The sequence below is a fragment of the Trematosphaeria pertusa genome (assembly GCF_010094035.1).
Source record: "Trematosphaeria pertusa strain CBS 122368 unplaced genomic scaffold BU26scaffold_2, whole genome shotgun sequence".
Taxonomy (NCBI): Eukaryota; Fungi; Ascomycota; class Dothideomycetes; order Pleosporales; family Trematosphaeriaceae; genus Trematosphaeria; species Trematosphaeria pertusa.
The window spans coordinates 1,330,881-1,353,739 of NW_022987213.1; the positions used below are offsets into that span (position 1 = coordinate 1,330,881).

The following is a 22,859-nucleotide window of genomic DNA, read 5'->3' on the forward strand; positions in this document are numbered from 1 at the left end:
CTCCGAGCTCGTACGACTACACTAGACAACATGGCCGGAGACGCGCCACCACCACCGCGCAAATGCACAGGCAAAGACTGCGAAAACGACGCAAGCCAGCTGCAGTGTCCGAATTGCCAGAAGCTCGGCAAGGAGAGCTACTTCTGTTCCCAAGACTGCTTCAAGCGCAACTGGGCGGAGCACAAGAAACTCCACAAGTCGCAAAGAAGTATACTCTCCAACATCACCACGCCCAAAGTAGTTTCTTACCCCGATCCAGCGACCGGCCACTACAACCCGTTCCCTACCTTTCCTTACACCGGAAGCCTACGACCTGTCTACCCACTGTCACCGAGGCGCGAAGTCCCCGCGAGCATAAAGCATCCAGATTATGCGAAAGATGGCATACCGCGCTCGGAGCAAGTCTTTGTTGGGAGGAACAAGATTACCATACTCGACAAGAAGCAGCAGGAGGGCATGCGCAAGGTGTGCAGGCTAGCACGAGAAGTTTTGGACATCGCGGCGAGGGAGGCAAAGCCAGGCGTGACGACAGACCATATCGACGAGGTGGTGCACAAAGCCTGCTTAGAGCGGAATGTAAGCGCAGCTCTTTTCATTGTTGAGAGACATTGATGCTCACCATCACAGTCCTACCCCTCGCCTCTCAACTACTGCCACTTTCCGAAATCCGTATGCACATCACCCAACGAAGTCATCTGTCACGGTATCCCGGATCAGCGGGTCCTCCAAGACGGTGATATCCTCAACATCGACGTAACTCTATACCATGGCGGCTTTCACGGCGATCTCAACGAGACATACTACATCGGCGACAATGCACTGGCAGATCCGGAATCGGTACGCATAGTAGAGACGGCCCGCGAATGCTTAGACAAGGCTATCGCAATCGTCAAGCCGGGCATGCTGTTCCGGGACCCGGGTAATGTTATAGAGAAGCACGCAAAGAGCAGGAACTGCAGCGTAATCAAGACATATTGCGGACACGGCGTCAACCAGCTATTCCACTGCGCGCCAAACGTTCCGCACTACGCCAAGAACAAGGCTGTCGGGCAAGCAAAACCCGGCATGTGTTTCACCATCGAGCCAATGATCAGCCTGGGCACGCACAGGGACAAGACATGGCCGGACGACTGGACCAGTGTTACGCAGGATGGTACTCGGACAGCACAGTTCGGTGAGTTCTTAGCTACACTCTACTAAAGCTAGCTTGTTAATCTGTTACAGAACATACGCTGCTTGTGACCGAAGACGGTGTCGAGATCCTTACGGCTAGGTTCCCAGATTCCCCGGGTGGGCCTGTGCCGATGCCATCACCCACGAATGGAGCGGCGGCTTCAGAGGCCGTTGAGACTTCATAGGGGTTGAAAGTCGGGTCATGCTGCTTCTGGGAAGTTGACGATGGGGTTGAATGGAGGAGAATATTCCAGGGTGGGCATAGGAGGGAGGTTAAGGCAGTCTACTCAAGCATCAGGCGAGGCTGTTGCTTGAATGTTGTGATGCTCCTGACAACCTTGGGAAGACTTGAAGCTAGACCCAACCAAGGCCGCAGTGACAGCGGTCAGTGCTTGTCTGACAGAAGAGACAAACAACCAAACCAAACCAAACAGTCCCAGCTCCACTAGCGCGTCCCAGAGATATTCGGATGTCGTGATATCGAAACTCTCACATGTCCGAGAATGGCGCGCGAACTCGGGGAACTTTGATCCGCAGCTGCACAAGCGAAGGCGCATGGGCCAGGCTTCCGCCAACAGTGCCCAAGTGCCCTCTTCCTGCCTCAACGTCATCCGAACATTCTCGCAGCCTGCCTACGCCTCCAGTCCACCTCGCTCTTCCACGTAACACTACCTCAGCGCCCGTTGCGCTTTTTGAGACTCAATCCGCGCTACGTCATCTCATCCACTCTCAACCCGCGCCCCGCGTTCGCACGCTAGTTTTCCGCGCCTGGCCCGATAAACTCCACCACACGACCACCGCGGATACCCAGCCTCACACGCTCATCGTTTGCTGTTTGCGCCCAGAGACCCGGTCACTGCGTTGCACACCTCCAAAGCTCGAATCCCCACGAACCCGGTGCTACGCCGCACTCGAAGCTCCCACAATGTCCGGCGAAGCGTGGCTATACCTGTTGGCGGTGCTGATAAACGCCGTCAACCTCTTCCTCCAGGTGTTTTTCACTATTATGTACAGCGATTTGGAATGGTACGTCGCCGTACTCCTCTACCCATCAATACCATGTGGCCGCGGGATGCCGCATATCGGACCTCCGAGCTACCCCTCTCTGCTCACCAGATGCTAATTTTGCGCCAGCGACTACATCAACCCCATCGACCTCTGCAACCGCCTCAACACATACATTGTGCCCGAAGCCGCCGTCCACGCCTTCCTGACCTTCCTCTTCCTCATCAATGGCTACTGGATGGCGCTGATTTTGAATCTGCCGCTGTTGGCTTGGAACGGCAGGAAGTACGCAAAGCGCTATGTGTGAGGGATTAGGCGCAGCGCGGCTGACTTGAGCTAGGATCTTCGAGAACCAGCACCTCTTGGATGCGACTGAGATCTTCAGGAAGCTGAATGTGCACAAGAAGGTGGGCGTTTTCCTATTCGTTGCATGACTACCCGCAGTGTGCATTTTCACAGCTATATGCTGTTGTTGTTTTTATCGCTTGAAACCCGTACCTTATGCAAACGCTGACAGCTCGCAGGAATCATTCATCAAGCTGGGTTTCCACTTGATCATGTTCTTCTTCTACCTCTATAGCATGATCGTTGCGCTCATCCGGGACGAATCTCACTAGACGCACGCCGCTCGAAAAGCAATCGACATGCCGCACCCGAAGTGTTTCCAAGCTTGACACTGGCTAGGGGCACCAAGCTCGCTCGGGCGCTGGAATATGGTTTTGGAGGTAGCCCACAAGATCCGCGGCAACGGAACTGTTGGTAGAGAGCGGGGATCAAGATACCATTCCGGATTATTACGCAGGCAATGGAATTGGACAAGGCGGGAACGGGGTTTTGGGTGGATGATTGATAATTGGACTAGCGCGATGGACAGAGCCCACGTTCTCATGGGCCATGACAGCGTGTATTTTGTTGTAAATGAATCATTTCATTAACGTGTATAGACAGCCTTCTCAGTCTAGTCTGGCATCTTTATTACTATAAAGAAAGTACGAGTCTACTAACTTCTTTTTATTCTTCTAAGAGTATTAACGGAACAGAAGTGCCCGGGAGTAAATTGTGAGGAAGAAAAGCAATCCCCCCACAAATGCCGCCCATGCAATCAAAGCGAATAAAATCGGTATGGATATCGCACAGCATAATACTGGCTCAGACTGAGGAAGTGCTATAGGAAATCCACGACTATAGCCTGTCAAGAACCCGTCTCCGACCAAGGCTTTCCCCACCCTCCTCCATCATTCAGTGCTTCATCAAGCCTATCAACCTCTCGTTGTTGTAGTGTGGCGAGTTCAGCATCTGAAAGATCGGTATTTAGCCTTGACTTCTCAAAGTCAATGAATCGAGGGCCGTCCGCCGTTATAATAATATTGAACTTGTTGAGGTCCCCGTGAACGCAGCCATAAGAGTGTAATTTCTAGAGGGCGTCTCTGCACTGGTCATAGTCACCTGGCTCTGCGAAGCGCCCTTGCAGTTCTTCACAGACAAACCCAATTATCTGCTCTTTGCTCCTTTCAAACACGTAACTCAATACGGGAGGGATCAACGTGCATCCGCGACTTGAGAGTACTGTCAGGGCCTTAATTTCTTGCGCCAGGTATGGGAGCTCGAACTTGAATGGGCAGAATTTGAATATGCGCCGTTGCGATTGAAACTGTATGAGAGAGACACGGTTCTTGTATCGATGCCTGACGTCGAGATCTAGAACATTTAAACGAGGAAGATCTCTTACAGGAGTGTCCAGGGGTAAGGAATGTGGCGTCCATTCGTTTTCGGTCGACTGTACTTTGCCCTTATTTTTAAGGTAGTCCAGGCGCGATTCCAGGCGTCCACTGCAAGGCTAAGGTTACGGACAATGGAGGTCCGTATGTGCGGCTATCCTCGTCTAGGATGTCCAAATCTTGAAGGTGGACATAAACGACCGAGCTGGTATCTGTACCATCTCTACGAATTCGGTAGAAACAATTTTGTGCCCATGTCGAGTGATAGGAGAGTGTCTTTTGGGTTCGGATGGTTGCTCATTTTCGACACCTCAATGCACCTAGAGCTTGTTTCTTGCCAATAGCTTGAAATATTTATAGATCGCAGTATTATTCTGTGTCGAACAAGTACTTTTCGTTCGCTTCCTCGTGGTATTCGAACGAGGTAGATAGGGCGAGGCTGGCTAGTGAGCGAGCCAGCCGCGGGGAAGGTAGTTGGGCAGTTGAAGGAAGCGTCGAAGCCGGATTGAATGGATCTGCACAATGCCATCGAGTCTATTTCACGCGTCGCCCGTCGCCCGTCTTTCTTCCCGAGTCCCAATCACTCATCGTCATTCCTTTGAGCCGCACTTCGTCATTGCTCAGCTGCGTCTTTCTGCGTCTGACGCCCCTCTTCATCTGGCGTCCGCGTCTTGAGCTGCAGCGCGTGGATTCCGCCCTCTCTGGATAGTTCGTCTTTCAGAACAGCGTTGACCAGGCGGTGCCGTGCGATTTGCATTTTAGATTTGAAGGCTTCGGAAGTGATGATTACGCTGTGGATGTTAGCTGCTGGCGCATCTCTCGAAGGGGGCGCTCAGAGTGGGATAGCGGATGTACCGGAAGTGTGTCTACAACAGTCAGTCTATATCCATTGGGATAAGAGAAACGTGTGTCTAGGGAGATGAACTTGATGGACGTTGAGTAGGTACCTCTCTGCTAGTGACCCCTTGCATGGCTTGGTGATGGGCATGCTTGTGTGAATCATTGAATATCTCGAGAGTTGTGGGCTTGAATGCTTCTGTAAGCTATGTGGCGGTTAGCTTCCTATTCTGGCAGTTCGCAATACCGTCAAGCGACGTTGTATCTGGAGAGTGGCTTTCCTTTGCCCGCATAGCATCTTCGACGGGAGTCATCGATTGCGCCATGGTCGCTGCGAACCGCTTGCCGGCGACGGCTAGCCTGCGCAGAAACATCAATCGGCCTTTTTCTCTTGCACGCCGCTCCTTCCGAGGTGCGCTTTAGGAGTTTGACGGGGTCGTGATAGGTCTCTGGTGTTGCTTCGGTGCCCAAATTTGCAAGCCGAGCCGAGCGCCAAGACGCGTTCGGGAGTCGATGTAAAATGCCGCCGTCACCCTTCAAGACGGTCAATTATCAATTGAACCCCAGATTTCGAACCAAGCCCCTCAATTTCTCTTTCCCGAAGCAGAAAGACCGCTCTCCAGCTCTGCAGTTCTGAATCGGGGGAGCAAAAGCGCGGAAAATGCTGACACCAGGCGCGGCATGTCCGTCGGCGTGAGCACTATATCCCGGAAAGCGATCCTCCACACGCGAACTGCCGCGCCCCGAAGCTTGCATCCAGCCTCAACTTTATCCTGGGCGACCGCCCTTCCCTCTTAATGTGGGCAAGAAAGCTCTTCTCACAGACACTCGCTCGACATTGTTATCGTATATCCGCTCATTCCGCCAATTGCACGACATTATCGCCGTTTATCGCTGTTAGAATGGCTTCTACGCTGCCCCGGCTCCCCATCTTCGAAGCGATCAAGAAGCACGATGCGGAAAGTACGGCGGTGGTGCATAGCCTGTCGGGGAGGCGCTTTACGTATGGAGAGCTGGTGAATGATGTTGCGGCTGCGAAGGATAAGCTGCAGAGGAATGCGGGTGGGAAGGACACTGCGGGGGAGAGGATATCGTTCCTGGTGGAGAATGGGTATGACTATGTAGGTGCGCATCGAGTACAGCCCAAGCTTCCCACCCCTCCATGGGACACCAGTTGACAAAACGATAGTGACTTTGCTTTCTATCCTCGCTGCACACGCGATTGCCGTCCCGTTGGCGCCAACCTTCCCCGCGCACGAGCTGCGATACATCATCGATCAGAGCGAATCGCTCATGCTTCTCTCCTCGGAGATGTTCCAGGCCAAGGCAGACGAGGTGCTCAAAGACGGCATGGAAACCAGTCCGATAAACTATAAGCAGGACAAGATCATGATGGGCAGAACGGACGATTATGTCACCCTGGAAGAGCCGGTGAGCGACAAGGGAGGCATGATGCTATACACATCCGGGACCACAAGTCGGCCTAAAGGCGTACTTCTGCCTCAGGATGTGCTCACAGCGCAGTCAATGTCGCTGTTGAAAGCGTGGGATTACAGCAGCAAGGATGTGCTACTCCATGTCCTTCCGCTCCACCATATCCACGGGACGGTGAACGCGCTTCTCACGCCTCTCTACGTTGGTAGCACGATAGAATTTCAATTCCCCTTTAACGCGTCCGCGGTTTGGGAGCGACTAGCAGCTCCCTTCCTCCCGAATCCCGACCATTCGAAAAAGCCCATCACCTTCTTTACCGTCGTTCCCACGATATACACCCGCCTGTTGGCCACTCACCCATCGCTATCCCCCGAACTCCAAGCAGCCACGAAAAAGGCGCTACATCCCTCCAGCATGCGCCTCAACATCTCTGGATCAGCTGCTCTGCCTACACCGGTGAAAGCCGCCTGGACGGAGCTCAGTGGCGGTAATGTTCTTCTAGAACGCTACGGCATGACAGAAGTAGGCATGGCTCTATCCTGTGGTCTCTCATTCGCAGACCGCGTAGACGGATCGGTAGGCTGGCCGCTGCCCTCTGTGCAGGCGCGCCTCGTCGATACCGAAACCGGGGATATCATAAAGGAAGGAGAAGAAGTCGACCCCGAAACAGGCCACGAACGCCATGGTGAGATCCAGCTTCGCGGCCCGACAATATTCAGAGAATACTGGAGAAACCCCGAAGCAACCGCAAAAGAATTCGTCGACGACGCGGACGGCTGGGGAAAATGGTTCAAGACCGGCGACGTCGCCGTGCGAAGAAAGGTCGAGGGTACAGGAAAGAGTGCTCAAGACTGGGCCCACGGACCCCTCTACTTCATCCAGGGCCGCAAATCCGCCGACATCATCAAAACGGGCGGCGAAAAAGTCTCCGCCCTCGAAATCGAGCGCGAAATGCTCTCCCTCCCCCAAGTCAGCGAAGTCGCCGTCGTCGGCCTGCCCTCCGAAGCCTGGGGCCAGAAGGTCGCTTGCGTCGTCGTCCTCTCTGGGACAGGCAAGACGGCCGGCAGAGGAGGTAGGCCGTGGTCAGCGCTCGATATGCGCAGAGAGCTGAAGGAGATTCTGGCGAACTATAAGATTCCGCAGGAAATGAAGGTTGTTGAGAGCATTCCACGGAATGCGATGGGAAAGATTAATAAGAAGCAGTTGATTAAGCAGATTTGGGGCGAGGCGTTGGAGCCAGTGGGTGGGAAGGAGAATGGCGCCGTGGTGCTGCCTAATGGGAGTGTGTGATCGGGGTGGGATTGTACGACTATCATAGCTGTGGAGATGGATTGTTTAGAGCGTAAAGTAAAAGTAAATACAATAGTTCAACTTCGCGAGAAGGCTTGCGAGCGTGTCATACGAAAGCGGTGTCTGATGAGGTCGGCGCGCCAGGCAGACAGACGGGCTGCGGGCTATCCAGATATCCATCCCCACCAGTGTCCTCTTCGGCCGAGTAGCGTGTTTCACCAGCAACTCTCCTCGCCGCTTACAGAAGCAAAGTCTCCACAAGGCTACAATATTGGGAGGGCAATAGAAAGGGAGGTGAAGGAATAGTGTGGTAGTCGTAAGCGTCGTCGTAAGCCCCAAGGTTCAGGCACCTACCCGTACCGCGTGCCAGAACCATCGTCTGTACTTCGATGCAAATAGAATCGATGGCAGAAAAGCCGCGGAAAGCGGAAGGGGAATGGATAGAGGCAGGCTGCACTGAAAAAGGGGAGGCGAATGGAAGGCAAATCGTCCATCGTCCATCGTAGCCTTAGAGTACCTGCATAGTGCGAAGGTGACCATAGACACGACAGAGAGACAGCCTAGTCAAAGATCGATAGGCTGGCTACTGTGGAGCACACTACGCCCATGCCTGCATAGGGCTGGCTACACATGTGGGAGTGGGTGTTTTGATCAGGGGCGCCCCGCCAATCAGGAGCATTGCTCCGACACCACCTTCCTCCAATCCCTCCGAGTCCGACCTCACTCCATCATCATCAAGCATCATCAAGCATCACTAACGCATCACACGAAGACTAGACGATGGTGTATAATGATTCGTGTCTATATTACCGATGATGCCAAACCAACAGAAGCGATACTATACTAATACAGCGGAAAGGGAACGTCGTGCGTGCTGGGGAAGTCTTCCTCCGCGGAAAGGAAAGGAACCTCGACCCTGGATAGTTGAAAGTGGAGAAGTGAAGTGAAGAGCAAGCAAGAAGGAAGGGAAGTGCCAAAAACAAGCGAATCGTAACCCAAACCCAGAGATCCAGCGGAATCGTAACAACACAGACAGAAGCAGATAGACAATCTGCTCCATCCGGGCGGCCTTGAGGCCGACAATCCCTTCTAATGCCGTAAACTCAGAGACGAAAAACGTAACGCCATACCCTATGCAAAACGCCGACGATATGCCAGAGCACACATACTGCTGACTGCCCAAAGGCAGCCACACTCCTTGTAGCTCATGAGTCATGAGACGAGACTGATATGACAGCGGCCGCCGAAAGGCAGCCACCCTCCCCGATCCTCAGAACTGGAGGAACGAGACTCGCTCCAGAAAGGAGCGAGCAGAGACGCTCTAGTTGTAGTATCCAGAGTTAGGCGCCGAAGTGCTCGTGTTTGGGTCGTTGGACGCGCCACCGCCGTTGTGGACCACATTGCCCGGTTTGCTGCCATAGCGGTGGGAGCGAGACGATTGGGCCGAGTTGGTATAGACGCTTGACGATGACGACGAGGAAGTCGAGTAGCCTAGTCCTTCTAGTCAGAACTGAGTCAAGACGAATCATGGAGCATAGGCAACGTACCTGAAGTCGAGCGAGGGGCATATGCGCCCTTGTCCTGTGCGTAGGACGTGCTGTAGGAGGATCGTGACGAAGACATGGTTGACTGGTGTTGAGGCGTCCGGAGGCGTCGAGAAGGCACTGTTGATTCGCGAAGTCTTTCGTTTGGGGAGATTGCTGCGGTCGCGGGCGAGCAGGTAGATGCTATTCCTGGCGGTTCACGGGTCAAGTAGAGGAGCGTGAAGCTCGAAACGAAAGCTGATGGAAGATGGTAGACTGAAGCTGAAGGGCGGGATAGAAGCACGGGATCAGACAGCAATGACTGTGACGGGAGGTATATGAATCAGAAGGATGGCTTGTAGACTGATGAATGGATGAAGAAAGAGAAAAGACCCAAACGCCATCCACGGGGTCGATTTATATGCCAGGCAGATACCTGAGGCCGCTAACTACCTAGTCCTCCATTGCTGTTGACTGTTCCCTCCATCGGGGACCTCCTATGGATGGAGGGAGGCAATGTAGGTGCCTGGATAACAAGGTGCGCGCTGGCGAGTGAATGCGCGCGGAGGCGATGATTCAGAGTGGCTATGGTGCCTCTGGCCTGAGCCGGTCAAGGACTGAGGCAAGGAACGATAGGCTGCACTGTACGCCAGCGTGCCAGAAGCGTCGACGAGGAGTCATCGGACAATCTGGGAGTTCACCGAAAGGAACTGTTCGGTCGAGACGGAGCCGCGATGGCGACGCTTCGTGACGGAAGGGCTCAGCGACGATGACTAGACCTGCAAGGCACATCAGGCAGGAGCCAGTGAGAAGGCAGACAGGAAGCGTGACTCTGGCAAAGGCCAGGCTGAAGCATTGCGGGAATAGAGGAGGGCGGAGGTGAATGTCAAGTCACCTGTCTCAAAGGGGAGAAGCGTGTGGGGGCTGGTGACAGTGTTGCCTGAAATCTGAGCGCGGTCGGTCCACGCCGGCGACGGGTGAGAAATTAGGAGGCTGGACATGAGGGCAAGAAACAAAGAAACTGGAGTTTGAGGACGCGCAGGAGGCAAATGGCGGCGGTGTTTGAGGAAGAGGGCGAAAGGGCGGAGGCAGAGAGCTGGTGTCGCGATGCATGACATGGCGGGGCAGCAAGGCGCGATACGAGATAAGCGCCGGTTGCCCCAAGCTGCTGACCGCGCCCGCTTCCCGTGGCGACAAGAGTCATCAGAACAAAAGCGACGTTGAGTCCTCCTTAGCAAGCATAGCTGAGCATTGCTTGCGCAGTCGCGCAGATGACTCCCGTCGGAGCACCGGTGAGCTCGGAAGCATCCCGAAGCGCTTCACCGAACTCACCCGCGCAGCGCTAATGCAGGTCCAATGGCGAGCCGGAGAGATCAATGCTGAGGATGGCAGATTCGGGTATCCGTTGGCTGGTTATGGATGCAATTGGGCGTGGTTCTGCGCCCGGTGAACATTCATGGGTGTCATTCTACTCAAAGCTCCCCTGAAACTTCCGCTCCTCTGACGCGCCGGCTTGCGCGGACTTCTTAATCCCAGTACTTGAGCGCACCATTGAGATCGCCAGTGATAACCTTGGACGTTTCCCGTGGGTGCCACTGCACAGCCAAGACCGGTGAATCGCTCGCCTGAATCTTGTGCCACATCTTGCAAGTTTTCCAATCCCAAAAGCATACGTAGCCACCAGAATCTCCGGACGAGATGTACTGGCCGTCAGCACTGATGGCCACGTCCGGCGCGTAGCCAGCCACATTGTGGCCCCGATAGCTCTTCTTGCGGTTTTGCCGGAACCGATCGGATGAGGAATAAACGACTATTTGATTATCGCTACTCTGGAAAGCGATGTATTTTCCTGAAGGATGTGGCGAGGACCGAACCATCGAGAACATGTATGGTTCCGCGATGAACTTGATGGGAACAGGAATGCCGTATTCCCAGGCTCGGAGAGACTTATCGTCTGAAGTGGTGACAAAACGCCGGTTCTGGTCGAAGTTAGTACGTGACACATTGGCGGAGTGAGTATAACTTACTTCGTCGCAGAAGGTGATAGTATTGACAGGACCCAGGTGGTGATCGTATTCCTGCACAAGCTCCCCGCTCCTCGTGTCATATTGTAGGATCTTCTTGTCCGCCATGCCAGCCAGGAACTCATGCGGCGTGCCAGGATTGATGCGCACAACGTGCGGGGTCTTGCCAGTCGTGAATTTGTTCAGGCACTTTCCGGTCTCCGTATCCCAGAGCTTCATGTAGCGATCGTAACTTGCGGAGATAAACTGCGTCCCGCTTGGATTGAAGTCGATGTCGTTCACGGACTTCGTATGGCCAGAGTATGTCCGCAAAAGCTCCCGCTGGTGGTATACATCCCACAATGCAATCTTCGAGTCGGCGGAGGCAGAGAGGAGCAGGTGTCCGCTGCCAGGGAAGAACCGTACTTGGGTGATAGATTTCGTGTGGTACTTGTATGTATGGACAAGCTTCTTGGGGATGAAGTTCTTGAAGTCGCCGCGGTCGCCAGTAAGTTTGATGTCGAGATCTGCAAAAATCCGTCAGTCCCATGGCGTGAAGCACAAAGATACAGGCGACATACCATTAGGAATATGCATATAGCTCCTTCCCTGGTAGTCATACTGCTGGCTACCCACGAACTCGCTTGTCTCTCCCTCGGCTTCCGTGTCATGATAGTCGGTCCCCGCAAGCTTCTTTGGCGCCGGCGCCGGGTTCTGTTCAATCTCGTCCTCCTCATATACTATCTCCACCTCTTCATCGCTACCAAACTCATCGTCGGAAGCAGCATCAGGCCGCTCTTCTTCGTATCTTGCCCACGGACCCTTATAAGCTCCTGCGCCGGACACTACGCTCGAGTCTCCCTTGTTCTCTCGTTTCCGTTTCTTGGAGTTTGTAGACTTATTCGATTCGATAGCTCGGTGTGCTTCGCGGAAGGTAGATTCGCCGATGAAGGTTTCGGCGGCGAAACCGGTGGGCACTCTGCCGGCGCCCTTTGAATATTCAGCCATGGCTTTCAAAGCTGAATAGTAGCCAGGTGAGGAGAGTTCGACGAGAGCGGGCAGCGTGGGGAAGCGCGATGAAGTTCCGAGTCGCAGTTTGGAGATCCCCGGTCGGAAAATTAATTAAGCATATGCCAAGACGCCTAAGTGAATCTGCAGTTAACCTTAGAACTAACCTACAGGTTATTTAGCGTAAACTATACCTTAACGCTTATTCTAATAAGTTAAAGAGTAAAGTAAAAAAAATCTATAGTTATTTAAACGTAGTTTAACCTAGTACGTAATATAAAGGCGAAGTATAGTGTGCTACTGCACGGACCACGATGCCCGTTATAAACGCCCATTGTTCCGCACAACACCTCCCTTGTATATCGTCGCATCTTTCCATCCTCATCACTCGCAATCTTTACGTCTCCTTTCTCGAGTACTGCTCCCAATGACACACACAACCCGAGTTCATAACTTGAACGCTACGCAAGATTGGACATCAGTCGGCCTTCCTTTTCTGAAACTGCCCGACCAGCTCCCCTGTTCGCTTCCCGATGAGAGAGAAATTACGGAAGGGACGGTTCTCTGTGGAGATGCTTCCAATCACTGCCTTGTTGCTGTCGGCGAACATTTCGTTGTTAAATACGGTCGCCACGTATCTGAAGTTGAAGGACAGAATCTGCTTTTCCTCGAGCAGTACACGGGCGCCTATTTGACTGCGCCAAAACTTTACGCAATGTAGCGCATGGCATCTACGGGACATCTCTGCCTTGTCATGCAACGACTGCCTGGAGAAAGTCTTGAGAAACTCTGGCCCCATCTTACGGAAGGGGAGAAATTGGCTGTCTGCACAAGGCTAAAGAACGCTTTTAATTTTCTGCGAAACCTTCCCTCTCCTGGCTTCTACGGTGGCATCGGCAGGACTCCTCTTCCCCACCACTTTTTCTGGGATTCGGCCAAAAGCCCAGCAATCTGCGGACCTTTCAATTCAGAGGCTGAACTTAATGCCGGAATTGTTCGAAAGCTGAGACAGCAGTCTAAAGAGAACGGAGGATACATGAACCAAAAGGTAGAGTTCTATGAAAGGCACCTGGATGATGTGTTAAGTGGCCATGATTCCGTCTTTTCGCATTCGGATCTACAACGAAAGAACGTCCTGGTACATCGACACGCAGGGGCCATTATTAGTGTTGCTATCGTAGACTGGGAGGACGCAGGGTGGTACCCGAGCTACTGGGAATACTGCCTTGAGTTCGCTACAGCACTATGGGTGGACGACTGGCCGAAACGACTAGAAGACGCAATCGCCCCTTGGCCGTGTGAGGCTGCCGTCTTCAGGATGCTGTACCAGGAACTGTACTTTTAGAGAATCTAGGGTAAACTGCGTAGCGGATAAAGCGTGACTTGTGTATTTTAATTGATAGCCTGACCATCGTGACAAATATCACCCCGACACAGCGTGGCCAAGCTCCCCCACGTCCTGCTACCATTCGGGCAGGAAGCCAGTCCAAACGCTGTGGTCCGGTCGCAGCTGCATCCTCAATCTTGTGCGCCGTAGACGACGAATGGCATTTGGCCACGCCGCGAACGAAGCAGATCAAGCCTGTCGAAGTGCCGTCTCAGCCGCGCTTCTAGCAGCAACGAAGAGTTAACACAAGGGTAATAGCCGCCCTACCACTAAGGATGTAATTGGCTTACTACGGCCGTGAACTGGTCTAGCGTCATCCTTCTCTCTTTCATTTCCGCCTTCGCGGCCCTCATCCGATCAGCTTCAGCACGATACTGCTGCAACCCGGCCATCTTCGCCGCGACAAACTCATCGACCTGCCCCTGAGGAATAGCCGCTTCTTCTGCTTCCCACTGTCCGCGGTATATCTTCCTGACCTGGATCAGCGGAAAGCTGGCCCAGCCGGGGCCGTTGACCGTGAGGATCATGTGTATCCAGCAGGCGCCCGAGTCCCACGACCATTCAGCCAGCTCGACGAATTCCCTATCACTTGCCCCGTGTCCTAACTGCCCCCTCTCGGCCACTACCTCGGCCAAGGTAGCTATGTACATTTCCTTATGCTCCACGAATCTCTCCCAGAGGTCTTGTGGCTCGCCCTCGTCGCAGTCCCACGACTCGTTAGTCGGACGATCCTCGAGAAGCCACCAGGGAATCGTGGCAGCCAGCTGGGCGGGTGCGGCATAAGTGAACTCGAGGTCGATAAGGCCCGCGAAGGCGGGAAAGTCCGGATCGTCTACGGGCTTAAGTATAACATTCTTCATGCTCAGATCATCGCAGACCAGCTTCGCCCTCCTTTGATTGTAGGTCGGATGGACAAAGTCGCCGAGCCGCGACCGAAGGACCCTGAATGCTCGAAATAGGGCGCTCGCCTCCATCTCGTTCCGAGCGGCGTTCGGCTGCATCATGATTTGCTGCCAGCTCTGTCCAAGGAGGTACGAAAGGTATTCGTAAGCCGATCCGAATCTTTCGGATCGGTGGCCTATTAAATATCACCCTTATGTTAAACACTGCGAGGACTGAAATGGCCAAGACAAAACTGAATACCCTACCGAGTCCGTCGATTCCTCCGAGCTGTCCCATTCCGGTCACCTTGAAGGTCAAGGGTGGGCTCCCAGAGCCGACATTAACTCTTGCCTGGGGTTGCAGGTCTAGACTTCCGATAAAATTAAGGTCGACGCTATACAGTTTAAGCTGAACGTCGATCATTTGCCGGAACATCCCTCAGAGGAGCGTCTTGTCAACATCGGCCTTCATCCCGGGATCGAGGAGGAGGCTCTGCAGAGGAAGCCCTTCAACGTATTCGACTAGCATAAACGGTCCCAAGCCCAGACGGTTATCGCTAGCGGGACCCCAAGCGAGGACCTCGGGGACTGGGACGTCGGTCCTCTGGCGGATGATCGAGATTGCCGCCACCTCAGCGCCAATCTTCTCGTCGAGATGTCTGTCGCGGGTCTTCCCCCTCGCCCGTCCGCTCCTCCACTTCCCTCTCCCTCTCTCTTGTCATGGCCTTGCCTCTTTGGCATCCTTGCCTCGTCCTGCCTCTGGCTGACTAGATTCTTTCCCAGCTGAATTCGCAGCCGTACGAACGACTCATATCCCCCATCACCGCTCGTGGATGCTAGTGCGGCGTCGTCTTACAGTCTTCTACCCTTCACTTTGCAAACTCAATCCCTCCTTTTTCAACCGCCGTGGGACCGGAGGCGTGGCTCCAACGAGGCCGCACTACTGAGGCATTCGTAGCTGCCTACAAACCCCGAATGGAGCAGTTTGTGCGAGCCATTGAAAGGGCCGAAGCACGATCAGAACCAGGCGGGACTCTAAATGGTAAACCCCTTTCTAGCTTGATGCGAGAGTCATGGGATACTAGAAGATTCTGGTTTGATTACGCGATACGGAAGCCTTTCGATGTGGATGACGTCTTTTACACTCACTTAAACGAGGGCGATGCTGGTGTTGAATCACTGGACAAGATTGCGCGTGTACACTTAGAGTCGTTCATTCAGATGAAGATGGGGCAGATGAAGGCATATGACGAGGAGTGTGCTGGGTTGGATTTGTGATTTTGACTGTCAACGCTTGGTATGATGCTTGTTCTTGCTGAGAACTTTTTTTTCCTTGTATGAGTGTGGAACGGGATGTGGTGCTTCATAAGTTTTACCAAATCGAATGTCTAGACATATTTGATCGATTGGTTGAGGGTTTGACATTAGATCCATAAGTGCATCGCGGAATTAAACGATACTAGCGAATTATTGAGACTGCAGTCACTGATTCATTTGAAGCAGCCAAATGCCTAAACAAGCAAATCACAGAAAAGAATAATGTAAGCTAGAGGGGTTCCTGTCCGTTCGTGCCTTTGTAGCCACACGTGAACGCTGCTCATAGCAGCATCATCCTGCCATCCGACATCGAACTGCCGTGCATCGATCACCCAGAGACGTACAAAGAACCTCCTCCCACCGTGCAGCCACGCGACGTCGCGCCCACGTCATGCAGCCGCCCTTCCGTCTCCCCGACCTCGCGCCTCCACACTGCAGCTCATCATACCACGACGTCGGCGCGCACAAGACCTCTGACCTCACACCCAAGCCCCGTCACCGCCTGCGCTCCACCGGCGCCGCTCGCTACCAAAGCTTGAGTCCCCGCCGCGCACCGTGGCCGACGCAAGCGTGCAGCAAGCGCCCGGCCTAGCGTCCCGCCGCGTGCAAGGATGCGCCAGAATCGATGATGGGACCCCGCGGAGGAGCTGTCCGAAGCGGGAGCTCTATGTGCCGATCTGTTCTTGATCCATCGTCGCGTTAACCGCCTTCAAGCATGCCGTGCTGTTCAAAGAAAGGCGGTGCCCAGGTTGGTGACGGGCTTGCGGGGTAGGTAGCTCGGCGACGGGCGATCGACCAGAAAAAGGTCGCAAAAATGCAATGAAAGCGGGTTTGGACAGAGCAGAGAGAAGCAAGAGCAATGATATTAAAATAAAATACAGCAGTTCGTCGGCGACGGCGGCGCGCGGCGGGAAAATGCTGCACCGCCCCCGTCGCCGATTGGTGCACTGAACCCCTTAATCGTCGTGCCCCTTTAGCGCCGGGGGAACTTCCTCCGATCGGCGCGCAACATACAGTAGCAATCATTATCCAATTCCAAATCCCAGAGCTTCCTCCGAACGGGCAAGGGCGGGCGAGCAGCTTGTGTGGTTTTTTTGTTTTGGTGGGTACGTGAACTGCTTACGCAGTGTGGGCGGCCGAGGAGTCGGTGCCGTTGGCCTTGGCCTGGCGCATCTCGCGGGCCTTGTCGCTCCACGGGAAGTGCGCGACGGGGATGACGAAGAAGCTGCAGGGCGGTTAGAGCGTGGACTGGGTGGCACTGAGCGGTGCATATGACTGACCTGTTGGAGTTGTCGGCAATACCAGCCAGGGCATTGTACCAGGCGAGGAAAGCGGCGAAGAGGCCGAAGTAGCCGCCGCCCTTGATGCAGGCAGAGTTGGGCCCGTTGGCGTCGGCCTCCAGGTAGCCGATCCCGAGCAGCAGGAAGGCCAGATCCAGGGTGAAGAAGAGCAGGAAGAAGGCAACCGTCGAGCGCAGCGTGCAGATGAGCAGCAGGAAGGTGAAGATGAACCAGCCCATGAGGTACAGGCCGAAGGAGTTGAGGAAGGGCGCCGGGCTCTCGGCTTCGAGCGTGCTGACGATTTCGAAGCCGCCGGGCGTCAGGATGATGGCGAACGAGATCCAGAAACCGCCGTAGGACGAGAGGGCGGTGGCACCGAACGTGTTTCCAACAGCCATTTCCCTATCATCATCAGTCTTAGCTTATGCATGCCGCGAAATGGGCGCGTCCAAACATACCACATGCCGGCGAGAAGCTGGACCAGGCCACCATAGCCAAACGCGAGGGCGACAACAAGGTTGGGATGCTCAATGTTCCGCGTGCCGACGTTGATGAGAGACAGGACGAAAGTGGTCAGGGCGAAAGCCGACAGGCCCAGGGGAGCTGGGTTGGCGAACTTGCGCGACGGAGGGCTAGGCGTACATTAGATCTGAGTGGCCTCTGTAAGGGTCGCGCGTATCTTTCGAATTCATACCGGTAGAGCCCAGGCTGGAATTCACCACCGAATGCGGCCAGGCGCAGTTCGGGGTCGTTGGTGCGGACATGGGCCAGAGGGTTGCCGCCTGTGTGGGAGTCAGAGATGCGGCTGGAGCGGGCGCGGGTAGCGACGTACCATAGTCGAAGGGCTTCCTCTCCTTTGTTGCTGCACCAGCATGGTCAACGTGACTGGTGCCATTGGTCGATGGATTGAAGGTATTACCAGGAGTGGCTTCAGTGCCACGAGTCTACATTGTAAGTCAGTAATTTGTTAGTGAGGAAAACCTGCCCGAGGGACAGCCATCTCGAGCGCGGAGTGATGGAAGCGGAGGTACGTACGGCGTCGTTGTGCTCTGTGGCAGTGGCCATTGTTGTAGGTTGAGGAAAGAATACAAGAAACGGGTATCAAGCTGTGAAGGCAGAAACAAGACCCAGGGACAAATCCAGTGCGCGATGGGGTTGGGAGATCTGGGGCACGGAGGGCTAAAGAAGGTCCCCTCAATCTGGGGAAGGTCGACTGATATATGCCCAGGTTGGCCGGTCCGTGAGCTCTGAGCAGAACGACGTGTGCCAGGAGCCCCGGAAGCGTGCACAGCTCTAGCTCCAGACCCAAGCCGTGTTAATTATGCCAGAACGGTGCTAAAGCGGGCCATTCAAATCACTTTCCCCATCTTTTCCTCCCCATGCCGGGTAAAGGAGTGGCCGCGGGCTGCTGGGATCAGTCGAATGAACGATGGCGCTGCATCGACGCATCAGCCACCTCTACGGTGGATCGGCGCCAGTGCCAGTGGACTGAGAGCCGAGGCGCCGGACGACCGACAGCAGACAAAGAGGCCTTCGCGGCGGGTGCGCCAACCGACATCATCTTTCGATGCTCTCATGAGGCCATGTTCCTGGCCGCGGGCGCGGAGCCAGCGGAGCAACGGCAGCAGCGAGTGCAGTGCCGAGCTGGTCGCCGTCCAGAGAGCCCGACGTTTCGACGTGCGCGCCGTCCCCTCGATTCTAGAAGCACGCGTTATTGTGGTCATCAATCTCGTAACTCGGTGCTCTCGCGCCTGCAAATTAGTGACTCTCGCATGCCTGCAGACATTGATGCCCTGGTCGCAGGGCGACTCGATAGCGCCGTGCAGTAGTATGCATCCGTCGCTCGCGGCGGCAGCAGGGCAGGGCGCGAGTAAGCCGTTTGGACGCGTCGAAATACATAACAAACACCACCAGGCATCGCATCCATGGATGCTTAGGGCTGGTCGCGACTCGCCGAGCTGTGCCTCGCTGTGATGGGGGCGGGCCGATGGCGATGGTGAGCTCTCCGCACCGATCAGCTGCTTGGTCTCCCGAAGCGAAGCTGCGCTGCGACTTGTCACTGCTGGGCAGCGCGATCAGAGCTGCAATTCGCCGGAAGGGGGCGGAAGCATTATTTCGAGCAGTCAAGCCGGGCGTTGCTCAAAACAAACGGGCGACGATGGCATGCATGGTGGAGAGTGGGCTCGTGAGCGTGCTAAGCTTCGTCAAGAGTCTTGGAGAGCAGCCACCAGCTCCTTCGCCAACGTATGACATACAATCTGCCATCCGGCGACTTCCACAGTTTGTTCGCGCGGGTCCTTGTGTCGCAGTCCAGAAAACCGCAAATCCACGCGAAATCCAAATGCCATCCTGCTACTAGCTCAGGGTCCAAATCGACCATCGAAGAACCCTAGAAGCGATACAGAGTGCTGGCCTAGCTCCCCCGGACTGCACATGCGTGGGGATCTCCGGACCTCACCTGAGCTGGGATGGGCCCAAAACAACATCGCTGTTCCACACTCGGTCCAGCGGAGTGGCTGTAGCCTGTCAGCAGCAGCCCTCCCGAGCCCTTGCCTTAGCTCAACGTGGTTTTACGATCGGATAGACCGCCGCTCCACCTGCCGCCTCCCGACGCGTATTCTGGAACGCTTTCTGAAATCATGCCCGGGTTTCTACGTCAAATTGGCCTCTCTGGCGCTCTGAAATGGACATGTTCTGAGATGCTGCGGGCGCGGAAGAGCTCACGAATCCTTCGAGATTCTGGCGCTTACGACTCCATCAGCAATTGGCCTCCGGCCCGTTGGATCCTGCAAGTTCTTACATGGATGGTAGACACCTCAAGAGCGATCAACGTAACCCGTTATTTAGGCTAATCGCATGGCGCCGGCTCACACTGTCCAACAATATCCTCGCAGCCTCCTTTTGGCGTAGATGTCTCGTTGCTGACTACCTACTGCTTTGCACACATTCAACGCCATGTCTCTTATTACACATGTTGTTGAGAGTCAGGCCGCCAAGGTGTTCATGGAAAGGATCAGTCTTCTCGACAGGCCGCCCTGGTGCCCGTTGGTCTGCCCCTTTAGCCTTCACTGCACGTAATATGGCATTACATTCGGCCCTTTTCAGCCAGACAGTGACCCTTTCACAACACTTGCTCGCCCTGCATCAGACAGTTTTCGTTGGAGAATGGTACGGATGCCCCAGCACGCAAGGCAGGCATGCCCAGGCCAACTTTGAAGAGTTGTCGTCGACGCTGAGACGAGCGAGATGGAGCGCTCCCATCATGCAGCCCGTCCGAGGATCATCAACTGCCACATGCACTGATGCGTAGCTGAACTCGTTAGATCTCTTCATGCGGGAAGCAAGTGTTCGCCCGACAACCAGAAACCGCCACATTATTCCAACACAGCGGCGTCGATTCCTCGCCACCTCCAGCTCGAGCGGACCCTTCCATGACCCGCGGGTAGGGCTCGATTTCGCGAGCTCGTATTCCAATCTCCTTGAAACATGGCGCCACTGTACCTAGAGAACTTCAGCCCTCAGTATTGGTGTAAGCTGTCCGTTCCAGAGATGCATCACTCGTGGGATATCTAAAGCGCCGTAAAATAATAGCATCTACGTTCGTGCTTCATCCGAGCTTTGGCAGCTTGTTGGATGCCGATGGGGATTGAACTCGTGTCGCGCACGATCGGACGACCCGGAACCAGGCCAGATCGCAACTACTGCACCAGTCTCGCCACGTGTTCTCTCCGCTCCCACGCAGGGTCCAACGGTTGCACACGTGGCGGCGACTATCTCAAAATACCTCAGCCAAAAAGTAGAGACAAAGTGCCATCACTCTGCCACGTTCCAGCCGTGCAAGCGCGCAACATCATGATAGAACCATCAGGTGACCACGCCCGCCCAGCCTTCGCAAAAGAGGCGAAAAGCCCCAACGCTGCTATACCAAGCCTACACCACAGCGGTACCGTAGCCGTTCGTGTTCTGCGCAACCTCCTTCAGCCCTTCCGATGCCTTTTGCTGACCGCTCGTCCGCGGCTATGTCATAGAACAGTGGAGTGATATCGGGAGTGCCCTTTTTGGAGGCCTTTCGGTGGCGTTTTCTTGAGCGATTCCTACCGGCTTGGTCACTTGGCGCATGTGCCGGCATCCGTACCCGTCGGCAAGCCGAGACCGCTAGATTAACATCCGAACGACGTCTGTCAAAACAAAACAGTCTCTGTGTAGAGGTTGTAGCTTGGCCCCCCTCTCGCTTAAGTCGTCCCACCACGCCAGCCAACCACCCCTGTCTGTGTAGAAGCTCAGGATGTCTTCGCCGCGATGTAAACTTGCTTCACATCACGTGCACAGGACGGTCGGCCGCTCCATTGCGGGACTGCTCGTCTGTGAGGTGCGCCTTCGCACGCCACAGGTGCTCGCGTCACCGGTACAGCATGCGCCAATCCTCCCGCCAGACGCACAGTCCCGGTGCGGGAGCATAGTCGCAAATCACGACTAGGGTGGCAGCCAAGCAACCCATCAACATCAAGCCGCGAGAGAGCCATGCGAGGCTACGATTCAGCGAGAGAAGGACGTGCGAGAAGGCTTACAAGGGCAGCGCAAAGGGTATCTGTCCACTCAGCGTACGCGCATCAAGCCTAGCGAGCAAAACATCTGACTATGCTCCAGCACCGGGGGACTGTAGTAAGAGAAGTGTGCCTGCTTAGACAGCTGGCCAAGCCAGCAGCTCGGCTTGCGATAGCAAGCGGGATGTGGCATCCCATCAAACGCAATGTTCTGCTTTTGGTGGCGCAGTTCAGCCACACGATTCATAAACACGTCCGGCTTCAGAGCAACGCGACACCGAGAATACCACGCAAGCCTCCATTGCTAAGGTCCTCATCGCCGCCGTGCGGGGGAGGCTCAAAACTCTAGGCGGCGACTACGCTCTGCTTCTTCTTGCCTTCAACGGACCATGGACCTTCAAGCTGGTCGACGCACGAAGCATCCCGCAAACAAACATAGGTTTCGTCTTCAACCCGCGAGCAAACCGTGCCTTAGACAGACCTTTCTTTCATCCGTTGAAACCCAAACTACGCTAACCAATAGAGTGCTCTGTGTCTTACCGCTGCGTGACCGCTCTCATTTCTTTATGACAAAGACTGAAGGAAAGTGAAGTTTATTTAAACGGCCTCCTGCACATCACATCTTTCTCCACCCTACCTACTCAGCACTGCTGGGTATCCTGGCCAATATGAATATGTGGAACACGACCACGTCCGGACCCGATGTGGACGATTACCGCATTTGCGACATACCCTTCTTTCCGACTGACGGCAGCCCCAAAACCCGAGCTCTGCATATGACGAAGAAGGAGGAACGCGACGGCACGAGCTTCTTTCTCAAGAACACGACACCGCGTGAGGAGTCCCACCAAACGCCAAGAAACGTCGTCACAATTGGCTATGTCCAGAACGGAGATTTCGAGCGCTTCAAGGCGGTCGTCATGTCAACCCCCGTTCCCACTATTCCAAACCCCACCACTATCCCAGACTTCACCGACCTATCCTCGGAATTCGTTGCTTGGAAAGACGCTGTTGTTGCCAACGCCAGGGCAATCGGATGCTTGAGAAGAGTTTCCTAGAAAGCCGGTCGTGGAAGGACTCTTTTCTTTTGGTAGGCAATGCCGTAACAATTGGATTGGGGCAGCGGCTAATTGCTAAAGGTTCTGCCCGTCAACCCTGGCATCAAGGGTGGTACTACCGCTGTCGGTGTCAACAGTTGCGAGCGGTGGTGGGTGTGCGGGAGAGGAGGCAAAGGGTAAGAGGCTTTTGGAGACCAGCTTTCGAAGGAATGTGACCGCATGTGGTCCGGAATCGATCAACGGTGTTGCTGTTTCTCTCTGTTCTTTCTCTGTGTGCGTACGAGTGAGCTCCAAGCTTAGTCGTAGGTGCACTCGGGTGGCGCCTGCTGCGACAAGATATCATGTGACGTCAAGTTACGCGGTTACAAGGAATCTACTAGAGCAAAAATTGTTGTATTACT

The 22,859-nt window shown here is 54.7% G+C and overlaps 12 protein-coding genes across 12 annotated transcripts; 8 read left to right on the forward strand and 4 right to left on the reverse strand.

The window, feature by feature from the left end:
- Positions 1-30: 30 nt before the first annotated feature.
- Positions 31-1,512, forward strand: BU26DRAFT_583093 (methionine aminopeptidase; the record flags this gene model as incomplete). The annotated part of the gene is made up of 3 exons (XM_033834553.1): positions 31-576; positions 628-1,174; positions 1,225-1,512. 3 exons carry the CDS (start codon positions 31-33, stop codon positions 1,356-1,358), a joined length of 1,227 nt encoding a protein of 408 aa, XP_033689466.1. The 3' UTR covers positions 1,359-1,512.
- A 168-nt stretch (positions 1,513-1,680) lies between these two features.
- BU26DRAFT_537259 (ER-derived vesicles protein-like protein ERV14) lies at positions 1,681-3,140 on the forward strand. Its single transcript, XM_033831400.1, has 4 exons — positions 1,681-2,199; positions 2,308-2,463; positions 2,519-2,585; positions 2,703-3,140. The coding sequence occupies exons 1-4, from the start codon at positions 2,099-2,101 to the stop codon at positions 2,793-2,795; spliced, it is 417 nt and encodes a 138-aa protein (XP_033689467.1). The 5' UTR covers positions 1,681-2,098; the 3' UTR covers positions 2,796-3,140.
- Positions 3,141-4,374: 1,234 nt separating this feature from the next.
- Positions 4,375-5,196, reverse strand: BU26DRAFT_138939 (bola-domain-containing protein). The gene is made up of 4 exons (XM_033819791.1): positions 5,011-5,196; positions 4,844-4,929; positions 4,752-4,762; positions 4,375-4,687 (listed from the first exon to the last, which is right to left on the reverse strand). Exons 1-4 carry the CDS (start codon positions 5,105-5,107, stop codon positions 4,510-4,512), a joined length of 372 nt encoding a protein of 123 aa, XP_033689468.1. The 5' UTR covers positions 5,108-5,196; the 3' UTR covers positions 4,375-4,509.
- A 99-nt stretch (positions 5,197-5,295) lies between these two features.
- Positions 5,296-7,545, forward strand: BU26DRAFT_514374 (acetyl-CoA synthetase-like protein). The gene is made up of 2 exons (XM_033827821.1): positions 5,296-5,858; positions 5,923-7,545. The coding sequence occupies exons 1-2, from the start codon at positions 5,636-5,638 to the stop codon at positions 7,455-7,457; spliced, it is 1,758 nt and encodes a 585-aa protein (XP_033689469.1). The 5' UTR covers positions 5,296-5,635; the 3' UTR covers positions 7,458-7,545.
- A 2,366-nt stretch (positions 7,546-9,911) lies between these two features.
- On the forward strand, positions 9,912-10,468 carry BU26DRAFT_139132 (uncharacterized protein). The gene has a single exon (XM_033819792.1). The coding sequence runs from the start codon at positions 10,092-10,094 to the stop codon at positions 10,428-10,430; it is 339 nt and encodes a 112-aa protein (XP_033689470.1). The 5' UTR covers positions 9,912-10,091; the 3' UTR covers positions 10,431-10,468.
- Positions 10,469-10,506: 38 nt separating this feature from the next.
- BU26DRAFT_416315 (WD40 repeat-like protein) lies at positions 10,507-11,991 on the reverse strand (the record flags this gene model as incomplete). The annotated part of the gene is made up of 3 exons (XM_033823151.1): positions 10,507-10,959; positions 11,008-11,510; positions 11,565-11,991. The coding sequence occupies 3 exons, from the start codon at positions 11,989-11,991 to the stop codon at positions 10,507-10,509; spliced, it is 1,383 nt and encodes a 460-aa protein (XP_033689471.1).
- A 371-nt stretch (positions 11,992-12,362) lies between these two features.
- Positions 12,363-13,346, forward strand: BU26DRAFT_514376 (uncharacterized protein). Its single transcript, XM_033827822.1, has one exon. The coding sequence runs from the start codon at positions 12,716-12,718 to the stop codon at positions 13,334-13,336; it is 621 nt and encodes a 206-aa protein (XP_033689472.1). The 5' UTR covers positions 12,363-12,715; the 3' UTR covers positions 13,337-13,346.
- A 243-nt stretch (positions 13,347-13,589) lies between these two features.
- Positions 13,590-14,379, reverse strand: BU26DRAFT_559152 (uncharacterized protein; the record flags this gene model as incomplete). Its single annotated transcript, XM_033832668.1, has 2 exons — positions 13,590-13,601; positions 13,669-14,379. 2 exons carry the CDS (start codon positions 14,377-14,379, stop codon positions 13,590-13,592), a joined length of 723 nt encoding a protein of 240 aa, XP_033689473.1.
- A 753-nt stretch (positions 14,380-15,132) lies between these two features.
- Positions 15,133-15,537, forward strand: BU26DRAFT_416942 (uncharacterized protein; the record flags this gene model as incomplete). The annotated part of the gene is made up of 1 exon (XM_033823183.1): positions 15,133-15,537. A coding segment is annotated over one exon (405 nt), but the record flags the coding sequence as incomplete, so codon positions are not given.
- A 684-nt stretch (positions 15,538-16,221) lies between these two features.
- On the reverse strand, positions 16,222-17,921 carry BU26DRAFT_583099 (glyoxylate pathway regulator; the record flags this gene model as incomplete). Its single annotated transcript, XM_033834554.1, has 6 exons — positions 16,222-16,801; positions 16,857-17,258; positions 17,315-17,488; positions 17,551-17,638; positions 17,689-17,784; positions 17,888-17,921. The coding sequence occupies 6 exons, from the start codon at positions 17,919-17,921 to the stop codon at positions 16,696-16,698; spliced, it is 900 nt and encodes a 299-aa protein (XP_033689475.1). The 3' UTR covers positions 16,222-16,695.
- On the forward strand, positions 17,790-19,034 carry BU26DRAFT_139200 (uncharacterized protein). The gene has a single exon (XM_033819793.1). It carries the CDS (start codon positions 18,279-18,281, stop codon positions 18,828-18,830), a length of 552 nt encoding a protein of 183 aa, XP_033689476.1. The 5' UTR covers positions 17,790-18,278; the 3' UTR covers positions 18,831-19,034.
- An 830-nt stretch (positions 19,035-19,864) lies between these two features.
- On the forward strand, positions 19,865-20,287 carry BU26DRAFT_514378 (uncharacterized protein). Its single transcript, XM_033827823.1, has one exon. The coding sequence runs from the start codon at positions 19,936-19,938 to the stop codon at positions 20,164-20,166; it is 231 nt and encodes a 76-aa protein (XP_033689477.1). The 5' UTR covers positions 19,865-19,935; the 3' UTR covers positions 20,167-20,287.
- The last annotated feature ends 2,572 nt before the right edge of the window (positions 20,288-22,859 follow it).